Source organism: Heteronotia binoei, chromosome 2 (assembly GCF_032191835.1).
Source record: "Heteronotia binoei isolate CCM8104 ecotype False Entrance Well chromosome 2, APGP_CSIRO_Hbin_v1, whole genome shotgun sequence".
Classification (NCBI taxonomy): Eukaryota; Metazoa; Chordata; class Lepidosauria; order Squamata; family Gekkonidae; genus Heteronotia; species Heteronotia binoei.
In genome coordinates, this window is record NC_083224.1 from 178886070 (window position 1) to 178897344 (window position 11275).

Here is an 11275-nt window from a genome sequence, read left to right on the forward strand (position 1 = left end):
TGGGAGTCTTGGAAAATGCCACCTAGAAGTGACTAGAAAGCTCACCTGCCTGGAGGCAGTTGCTGGTGCTGCACTGGGAGGAGGATGGCCTGCCCAAATGCTGCATCAGCTGTGGTCCAGGCATCAAGGACATGCTATGAAGCAACAACTGAGAAGGCCAGCCAAGTTTGTAGTCTACACATTTCCATGAGTTGTAAGGTCAAGTGAACGAACCATCTTCAAAGTTGGTTGAACACTGCCAGCAAATAAAATTGGCTGCTGAGTCTTGGAAGCCTGATTCCAGTACCAATTGTCATTAGGCTAAGGAGATACTGGATTTTGCCCTTATGGAGCACAACCACCAAGTCCTGTTTAAGGGCAGGAAGACACATGGCACCATCATACCAGGGAATCCTCCAGTGCACTGTATTTCATAGGCTGGGATGAAGTGAGTGTTCTCCGCACTGATTTTAAGACCAAGTTTCCAAACCTGAGAAAGCATAAGCTGGCTACAGTATTTCCAAGATTTTCATCCCTGGAGTTCACAATTGGAAGCCAGATGTCAATGCATGAGCCACAACACAGGATGCTTAAACCACCTGAAGGACTTAAAACTTCCAATGCAAGACTACTTGGATTTCCCTGGATGCTTGTTCAATCATCTCTGTAGCCAGCTGCTCAGTGGGCAACAGGTGCAGCCTGGGAACTAACACTACAGCCAGGAAGACCAGCCAAGAAGTTCGTCATCCTGACACTTATGATACCATTGAGGATACCCAACATTTTACATTTCATTAACTGGCTTGATCTGTCTGATCTTGGAAGCTAAGCAGGGTCAGCTCTGGTTAGTATTTGGATGAGAGGCCACAAACGAAGACCAGAAACAGGCAATGGCAAACCACCTCTAAATGTCTCTTGCCTTGAAATTCCCATGGGGTTGCCATAAACTGCAACTTGATGGCACTTTCCACCAGCAGGAGGGAGTTACCAGCAGTACACTTTTTATTGATAGTATCACGGATCTATTCTAAGTAATCTGAAGTTATCTTTCATCAGTCCACAACACACTGTGACACTGATACTGTGGTTCATCTTTCACTTCCTGTGTGTTACTGCTTTCTTCTCCTAAACTTTGAAACAACACAACAATACTACCAACAGCTGATCCTTTGAAATCAGTCAGTTAGATCCAATGATCCCCTTCTGCTACATCTACCAGAGGAACTTGTAGCAGAAAGGAGTCATCAGATCCAACCCAAAGGACTTAGGCGCACTTAACTCTGCATAAAGTAGCAACATAAATTAATGTCGTATTTTGCTACCTGTATCAACAGGCTCCTTCCATTCTTCACCTTGGATCTGCTTCAGCAAATCGTACAACAGCTTCCAGAAAATGACACTCTGTTTAAGAAGAGACAGCAAATCTCATGAGATCATAGGAAGAACCCTGCTGGAGCTAACCAAAACTCATTTGGTTCCAGCTATTCCCACATAATAACATGCCTCAACGAAGCCCAGGGTATTTATTAGATTTACTTATTATATTTTTAGCTGCCACTCACCCAAAGGTGACTGACATTAAAATCAATAAGGTAAAACAACATAAAACAAATAACAAATATTAAATATCAACATTAAAATAACCCTGACGCAATGTTCGTGAGTTTTCAGAAAACATTTGGCTGGCTGACTGCTAAAAATGGAATGTTCTACTAGAGGGACCTTCTGTATGGGCCTGTGAAACAATCTATGTTTGTATCTAAATCAGTGAAAGTATTTTGAATCCCTTTCACTAAAGGAATTGTGACCTGAACGAAAGATTTAGATCTCAAGTATGTGAATGAATATGTGAAAAAATAAGTTTTTCAACTAAACAAAATCTTTTACCAACCTCATGTGGCTTAACTATTAGTTACATTCTCTAGGAAACTGCAAAATGCATTTTAGCAATATTCTTTACCCACTGATATTCACTGGTTTCTTTAATGTCATGGCTGGTAAACATTTCAGCCTGAATATATTTTATACATTTGAACCCCCCCCCCCCCCCCCATTAGATTTTGCATATTTTCAGACCTTGGAATTTAGCCTGCAAAGAATGACTGGTTGGGCATGATATAATAATACAGTGACATTGTATCTGCACTTCTAATATGTTAATTCTATGTATTGTGGAACAGTTTTTTTGTAAACCCACTACTAACAAAAACAATAAATCATAAACGCTCTTGGTCTTTTGTAATTTATAATAGGAATCTTCTGCATAATATAGGTACTCTGTTTATTAAAGGATATTTAATATGCTTATGCATACTTTTGAAAAGTGGATTTTGTATTTACTTCTTCCACGGAATCTTGCTAGGTAACCTTGGAGCAGTCACACATACTCAGCCTAACCTATCTCACAGGGATGTGGTGAGGTTAAAATATGTAAGCCTCTGAGGATTCCTACTGAAGAAAAAAAATGGGGGTATGAAAGAAGTAATTAAATCAGTAACTCTCCCGTTTAGCAAAATAGCTGGGAAGGCTTCTCCCTGGATGTCAAATTATAATACCTAGTACATTGTCAGGGCAGAATATACATTCTGCTAGGCTGGAGACAGAAAGAGGCAAAGATCTGAAAATAAAAGGGCGGCCTCTCTGTCTCAGTGTGATCAACAGCTACCCCAGATGGAGTCTTAGCCTTCCCTAATAAGTGAGGATAGTTCCCATTTTCTTGATATTCTGGAAAGGAAGACAATGACTTAGGAGGTTTTTTTGGGGGGGGGGGGGGCGGGTGACTGAGCAGTTGGCACACAGGGCATAATAGTTGTCCTGAGATGGCATGTGAACATCTGTAATTATTACACAGTAGCAGTGTTCCTTCTAAATTGAGTTAATGTGAGCTAGCTCACAGTTTTTTAGCCTCCAGCTCACACATTTTTGTCTTAGTTCAGGAAGGATGGCCCCAGAGCAAACTAATTTATGCAGCAGCAAAACTGCTCGCTCACAGCTTTAACACCATTAGCTCATGAAGTAGAATTTTTGCTCACAAGACTCCACAGCTTAGAGGGAGTACTGCAGTGTCTGTCATTATATCATCATTTTAGGTGTCGCTAAGCACCTTGAATTCCAGCTGGCTTGTAAGATTTGTAGTAATAACCATCATTTTGTAGAGGTCAGACTAATATCCGGAGATTCAGATGTGAATCCCTGTACCATGGTGTCTTCCTGGATGTTCTTGGCCTAATTCTCTCCTTTGGCTGATCTACCTCACAGGGTTGATAAAATGGATGAGAGAATGATGTTGTAAGGCACTTTTGCCCTTCGCCCCCCCCCCCCCGGGGGGAGAAAAGCAGGGTATGAATATCTAAATCAAGGGTGGCCAAGCTTGCTTAATGCAAGAGCCACATAGAATAAAGTCAGATGTTTGAGTGGCAAAACATGCACATCCGATGTAGGAAGGAAAACAGATAATAGATTTTGGGGAGAGAGAGGTGGAAAGAAAGCAATTTTAACTTTAACGGTGTTCTCCAAGCCACTGGCTGGCTTGGAGAAGTGATTTAAAGAGGCAAATGCCTTCTCCAAGCCAATTGATGGGGTGGAGTGGGGCATTCAAGAGCATCACAATATGTGTGAAAGAGCCACATGTGGCTCCTGAGCCACAGTGTGGCCATCCCTGATCTAAATAAATGCACGGGGATGTTGGGGGGGGGGGGGGACCGACTCCTTGCTTCCTGAAAAATGCCAAAGAACCGACAGCTTCACTGAAGTCAGCATTTGCCCTTTCCCATCATCAGACCCGACAAAAAGCCCCCGAAAGAGAGCTTGCCCATCCCGCGATCTCCAATTTGGCGTTCATTTATATACTGGCGTAGACTTCTGGGGCGGAAACCCGAGAAGCCACCGACTCTAGAATGAGAACGAGGGCGCCCCTGAGCGTGCGCAGAGTGCCCTTCTCTCCTCAGCACCCACCGCCTCCGGCCGGTCGAACTTGGCCAAGCGGAAGGTCTCCGGAGAGATTCGCCCCCCAGGTAAGGCCAGGCTGAGGGCCCCGATAGCCGCCGGAAGACCCGCCGCCGCCCGGCCTGATTTCTGCTTCTTCATCTCCTCTGTCGCGCCTCTCATTTAAACTGAGCCATTGCGCATGGCCGGACACAGAAGCCGGAGTGCGCCTGCGCGGAACGGAGATCCGCCTCTTTTTTCCCGGCCGCTCGCTCGGCTGAGCGGGAAGCGGAGGGATCCGTAGCCAAAATGCAATCACAACAAGAAAGAATATTTAAATAGTCCGTGATCTTACAAATCCATGTGCGGTAGGTGGTCGGTGTTGTCTGAAAGCGAGTCGTCCTCTTCAGCGATCACTTTAAGCCAGGGGTGTCAAACATGCAGTTCGGGGGCCGAATGAGGCTCCCAGAGGGCTCCTATCAGGACCCTGAGCAACTGACTGTCATCTGCTTCATTCTCCCTATATCTTTGTTCTTTTAGTGAAACAGTTTGCTTTGCAAGGCTTGCTCAGTTGCACAGGAGTTACAGAGCAAAACCTCTATCTTCTCCATTGGCTGAGGCTCCTTCCTTGGGGAGGAAGGGTGGTGGTGGCACAGCTTGTTTTTCTAGGCTCTCTCAGTCGCATAGCAGAGCTACTGAGCCAAGCCTCTCTTCCTTCTATTGGCTGAGGCTCCCTTCCCCTCATTACCCTGGGGAAGGAAGGTAAGAGCCAGAGCTTCCTTTGCTCAGTTCTCTGGATCCCATGGAAGAAATACAAAGAAAGCACCTTTAAGACCGATGAGTGCTAATGTTTTAAGTTTTTTAAAAATATATTTAATTGTGTTTGTCTGTGTGCTTTATAAGGTTTATATCTCAGCTACCTAATCTTAAATAGGTACACACATGGCCTGGCCCAACATGGTCTCATGTCAGATCCGGCCCTCATAACAAATGAGTTCGACACCCCTGCGATAGGATGAGAACAGAGCAAAACTGTGTTGGCCGAGATGTGGGGTTGCCAATCTCCAGGTGGTGGCTGGAGCTCTCCTGAGCTTATGGCTGATCTCCAGGCGACAGGAGTCAGTTCACCTGGAGAAACTGGCTGCTATGGAAGGTGGACTGCTTGATATTCTCTACTGAAGTTCCTCAAAACCCTGTCCACTTTCCAACCTGAAGCTGGCAACCCTAGTTGAAATGTCAGTGGGTTTCTTCATCAAGAAAACCTGAAAGTATTTTGCCCTCTTTTTCTGAATTGGCAAAGCTCATTCAAATCGTGAGCAAAAGCTGTAAACAGAGCAAGGTTGGTTTTTTAAAAAAAAAACTTTTAAAAATTTCCCTTCCAATAATTGTCCTGTCCAGGAAGGAGTGTACAGGTACCGAGAGTGTGCGCTGCTATTGGTCGAGTCTTGGAGTCTGCCGGCAGAGAAAAGCCGCTTTCAACTGAAGAGCACTGAGTGAAAGTTTCATTTTTTAAGACACAAAAATTCTAAGTTGGCTGATTGATGAATCACATCATTTTGGAAGATCTATGAGCGAAGATGGTCCAGTTAACAAAGGCAAGGAAGCTTCAAGTAACTAACTGAGTACTGCGGAGGAATGCTGTAACCGGAGGCAGTACCCCAGCCGAATATGCTTCATTTTCAGAGGTTCTGCAGTTACAGGAGAAACAGTACACAGGAATCACTTCACCTCTCCAAGAAATGACAAAATATATGGCCCATAGTGTGGTGGACGCTTCATGCTTTCAGTCCTAAGCAGGAGGACATCAAGAGAGCAGAGGTATTTCTCGTTCCATCACACCAACATGTCATTGACTTATTTCATTTCTGCTGTCCAGGTGGATCATATCCCACAAATGTCACAGCCTGCGGTTTGGTTTTTAGGAAGAAGCAATGTTGAAAAACCTTTCTTAATAAAAGCCTTAGACAAACTCTTGGTATGCCAAAATGTGTGTCCTACTTTGCTCTCTGCTCTGAAGTGGGTCAGTCTTTGGTGGAGACAAAAGCCTGGATTGCAGTGTTTAAATTCTGGCTCAAAATTCACTTTAGAACAGATCCTAACAGCCTTCTTGATTGTATGAAAAGAGACCCATATATTTCATCCTGGTCAGCAGTTCTTATGTCCAAACTTAACCAGTTGGGGTTAGAGGTTGATGACTTTTTTACTTCTGACGAGTCATATATCTTCAGATGTATTAAATTGAGACTGTTGGAGTTGGAGGAAACGAAACTACATCCAACAGACCCTTATATTTGCTCCCCAGCTTCCTTAGGTCTTTATGCTTTCTGTGGCAAAATGCCCCATTATCTATCAGACTTAACCATTCCAAGTCATCGCAGGGCATTTATGTTGGCTAGACTAAATGCGTTTCCCTCCAAAGTTTTACAAGGGAGATATCATCGAGTCCCTTTAGGCAACAGACTCTGTTCCTGTGGACCGAATATTCCCAACTCAATTCAGCATATATTGCTTGATTGTTCCTTTTATCATAATCTCCGTAAGCGAAGATTTTGCATGCTTTCTTTCTCCCCAGATTTGTCTATTCTGCCACTGTCAGCAAAGGTTCATTGAAGTGGTGACAGCCACCCTGTTATTATTTACTGAACGATACTGAGGGGGAGGTTAGCGAGGCTGTGGCAAAATTTTTGACTGACATCCTTAAATTTAAATCTGACCATGTATGAATTCATCTGTAAGCACAGTTTCATTTTGATTTTATCTCCAATGTTTTAAATTTTTATATCCTGTTTATTTTTATTTGCAACAGTTATGCCATTAAAGGTTTGGTATGGTAAAAGCCTTGCTTGCACTGGCTCCTGATGTTGAGGTTAGAATTTTAAAACATCCAGGTCGTATTTAGAAACTGAACTTCTTCAAAGTGGGGAAGATATTTACAATGGTGGCTATGCCGGGTTATGGCTACAGGGCACCCGAAGATTTTGCAGAGATGGTGCAGCCTTATTTAACCCAGCAACAGAATCTGAAACAGACTTTCTTATTAGTGGATGGTGCATTAGGAATTCAGCCAGTAAGACCACATTGCTAAAGAAATGTTGAAAGAATTCGAGATTCCTTATGTTTTGGTATTAACAAAAATTGACAGAGCACCACAATCCATGGTGGCAAAAAATGTGACACAAATGTAAGATTTCATAAAGAATACATAACGGTGCTTTCCTCAAGTCTTTCCAATCAGATCTGTGTACTATTCTGGAATGCATGTGCTGAGATGTTCTATAGCTCACTTAGCTGGAAGCTTTTGCTTATCTTCATGACCATCATTCCTACCCATCTCTGAAACAAACAAAATAGTTGCCGGATTCCTTGTTTCAAAAACTGTAAAGTTTTGCAAAATAGATGCAGTTTAAGTTCTTCAGGCAGCTCCATCTTCAGCATTATGTTACAGTGTATACATTTGCTAGGCTAGAACAAATCAGTTGCTATATCTTAAGCAGATAAATTTGAATGAAAGTATAGGCTGAATTTGTATATATACCTAAAAGCAATGGTGGTTGAGCATCTTTGTGACTGTGTAATACGTCAGGTTCCATGCTTTAAAAAAAAAAGAAAAGAAAGAATAAAACCCATCCTAAATTTAATTGTGATTTTTGGAAGGCTGTAGTTTGCTAAGACAGCGTTTGAAATGGGAGTAATGGAGTATGGTCTAGGGTTGCCAACCTCCACGTGGAACCTGAACATTCCACCAGTATCAGAATTGATCTCCAGGTGAGAGAGATCTGTTCCCTTGGAGAAAATGGCTGCTTGAGAGGGTAGATACTAGACCAGCAGGCAGAGATTGCTCCCCCAACCCAATCCCAAATCTCCAGATGTTTCCAGACGCAGAGTTGGTGACCTTGTTGGTGGTGGGCAGGAGCAACTTCCCAATAAATCTCATGTAGCAGTTTCGCACTGGAGGCTACTTTGAAACTCTTGCTTTAAAAATGGTGACTTTTGAACCCCCTGACCAGTTGAAACATTTTCCCATGGGTTTCCCAGTATTGACTTTTTAATGTTGGAGGCAGACTTAAGAGGAACCGATCCGTGCAGATCAGTCCTGTTGATGAATGGGGTGATTCTGAATAATAAGCCCAAGTCTTGCAGAATTGATTCATAATACCTCCCATGTTTAAACACGATGGTGACCACACCTTTATCCTGCCATTTAATAGCCACACCTCTCCAATGGCTATTAAAACATCCATTTGAAAATGAATACTCTCCTAGGAAGGCACGATATTGCATCAAACCAGATTATGCTTTTATGTATTTTTAAATTCATTTTTAGCAAGGTTAGATTAGGAGATGATTAACCCATCCCTCTACCATTTCCCCACTAGATAACCCCCATGGTGGGGGGATCAACTGCATTTTCCCCCTCTCTCATGACTAATAGTAATGGGTGTGTACTTTCTATTTGTGTAAAAAGTTAAATGCCCCATAGTTCTACATCATCCCTTCCAAAAGCCCCCTCCCAGCTGCTCTTTACTGAAAGTCTCTTAGGAAACAGCCCTCTATGTATTCCATTCAAACATACCCATTCTGCCACACACAACCCTTTAGCATTCAAGTGAAAGGAGAAGATTTTCTAAATTTGGCTGGGGAAATACCTGGAGATTTTTTGGGGAAGGTGCAGCCTGAGGAAGGTCGGGTTTGGGGAGGGGCTTCAGCAAGGTACAATACCATAGTCTGCACCCTAATTTGGTGTAGTGGTTAAGAGTGCCAGACTAATCTGGAGAACCGAGTTTGATTCCCCCACTCCTCCACATGCAGCCAGCTGGGTGACCTTGGCTCAGTCACAGTTCTCTCAGAGCTGTTCTCTCAGCCCCACCTACCTCACAGGATATCTGCTGTGGGGAGAGGAAGGGAAAGTGACTGTAAGCTACTCGGAGACTCTGAGTGAAGGGCGGGGTGTAAATCCAACTGTTCTTTCCTCCAGTGCAGCCACTTTCTCAGGGGAACCGACCTCTGTTATCTGGAAATCAATTGTAATAGCAAGATATCCCAGCATCACCTGGAGGTTGGAAACCATAGCCAGCTCTGATTTTAAAACTGACAAAAAAAAATCTAAGGCTTTGCAACATGGTGAACTATTGTTTCTGTGTAGGTGTCAATGGGCAAATGTCTCAATACCACCCAAAGCACCTTTGAGCACGCTGACTTCTGTGGACTCAGATGGGCGTAACTGTGTTTAGGATTATACCACAAACCACAGTCTTCATACTCAATTGCACACCTCCCACGGATTGCTTCTGTGCCCTTTCCCCATAGAAACACTTTTCTAAGCATATTTCAAATCATGTCTCCAGTGGTGCGAACAAGCATCCAAGGACTGCCCTCGAACACACACAGCTATGAGCCAGGTGAGGGGGAAAAAGCGAAATGGCAGCTATTTTAAGGCAGACGGCTGTGTTGCAACACTATGGAAACTCAGCCTGAGCACTTAGCAAGGGAACTTTGGTACGGAATGAGGGTAATGAACAAATAGCCTTGGCTAGCTTGGAAGTCATCCGACCTCTGCCTTAGAACAAAGTCTACAGCACTATGTCCCAAAAGGATTGTGTGGCTTCATTCACTTTGATTAAGGTGGAGTAGCTGTAGCTTCCCTGTCCAGAAACTGAGTGGCAGGTGCAACCTCCAGCTTCCCTTAAATGGCAACAGTGATCCATGCAACGGTCACCTCAAGGTTAGACTACTGTAATGCCCTCTACATGGGGCTGCCCTTGTGCTGAACGCGGAAACTGCAGCTAGTGCAGAGCGCGGCAGCCAGACTGTTATTGGGACTCCCTAAGCGGGAGCACATACAGCCCAGGCTACAGAAATTGCAGTGGCTGCCAATTGTGTACTGGATTCATTACAAGGTGCTGGTTATTACCTTTAAAGCTCTATATGGCCGAGGACCTGCCTACTTTAGGGACCGTCTCTCCCCATATGTTCCCTAGAGGGTACTGAGAAATGGCTCGCAAAATCTACTAACAATCCCTGGGCTGAAGGAGGCCAAACTGAAAGTTACGAGAGAAAGGGCCTTCTCGATTACAGCTCCCCACTGGTGGAACCAGTTACCAGAAGAGGTACGGGCCTTGCGGAGCCTTAACCAGTTCCGTCAGACCTGCAAGACCACCCTCTTCCAGCTGGCTTTTTCTTAATGTGGAATTATTTTACCGTCGTCATGTAAAACTGTGTCATGATTGTAGCACCGAATTTGTTGGTTTTAAATTTGATAGTTTTAATTGATGGTTTTAATGTAATAGTATATTTTAATTGAGAAATATAATTGTTATGTAATTAGTGTATTTTATTATTGTGATGTCTGCATTTTATGCCATGTAAGCTGCCCTGAGCCTGCTTCAGCAGGGAGGGCAGGATATAAATTAAAAATTATTATTATTATTATTATCATTATTAGAGCAGGGGTGGCCAAACTTACTTAAACATTAGACATTTATTCTATGTGGCTCTTATGTTGAGAGCCACAAGACATGAACATTAGATGTTTGAGAGCTGCAAGGGAGGGAGGGAGAGGTTGAAAGAAAGCAACTTTAACTTTAAATACATTTTCTAGACTGCTGGCTGGCTTGGCGAAGAAATTTAAAGAGAGAAATGTCTTCTTCACCAAGCCAGCCAACGGGGCAGTGGAGGCTTACACCATAAGTGTAAAAGAGCCACATAATATGTGTGAAAGAGCCACATATTCAAGCCCAAAACTCTTAAGCCAGAGTTTGGCCACCCCTGGCTTAGAACAAGTATAGGATCCTTGCTGGGTTCCACTTGCTCGCTGGGGATGGGCAATGTCCTTTGACAGCAAGCAAGAGCTAAACTCAAAGCTTGGCACAATCAGGCACAGGCCAAACAGAGCAATCAAATGCCTCTGGGTGGCTACGTCGATGATGGCCCGGGAATGGTGCCAGCTTGATTCTAGGTGAAGGGCCATGGCTGGTTAATAAGCTGCAACAGGTTAATTGCAGAGCAATGAAACCTGAACCATCCTGGATTTATACCTCCTGCCTCCCACCCTACCCCGCCCCTGTTAGAGATTGCAAAAGGAACCATCTTCTGAAGCGTTATTCTTCATGTCAGTAAGTGCAGGGCTCAGGTGCAAAAAGCAGACAAGTTGCTCAGAGGAGCATTGGAAGAATGTATTCAGTGCCCCATTATGCTCTCCCAGGTCCAGGGAAATATAGTGAAATAGGTTGGTGTGCTGACTGTCCACTTATGGCTGTATCTCAGAGTTCTGGCCAGGAGCTGTTTGCAGCAGAAAAGGGTTTGGTACCAGGAGCTGAGAACGTGCAAGCAAACAAGTTCCAGCATGGAAAGCAGAACAACTCACAGCAATTCA

General features: G+C 43.8%; 1 protein-coding gene and 1 pseudogene across 2 annotated transcripts in view; one reads left to right on the plus strand and one right to left on the minus strand.

Annotated features, from left to right (window-relative positions):
• TEDC1 (tubulin epsilon and delta complex 1) overlaps positions 1-4119 on the minus strand; it is a 41376-nt gene extending 37257 nt beyond the window's left edge. For both annotated transcript variants that reach the window (XR_009555082.1, XM_060232576.1), the window contains exons 1-2: positions 3934-4119; positions 1302-1380 (exon numbers count right to left, since the gene is read on the minus strand). Coding sequence is in view for 1 of the 2 variants with exons in the window: in XM_060232576.1 (XP_060088559.1) it covers positions 1302-1380; positions 3934-4086 (232 nt within the window). In the remaining variant the exon portion in view is untranslated. The remainder of the gene's footprint in view (positions 1-1301; positions 1381-3933) is intronic.
• LOC132567004 (GTP-binding protein 8-like) lies at positions 4116-7233 on the plus strand (annotated as a pseudogene).
• The last annotated feature ends 4042 nt before the right edge of the window (positions 7234-11275 follow it).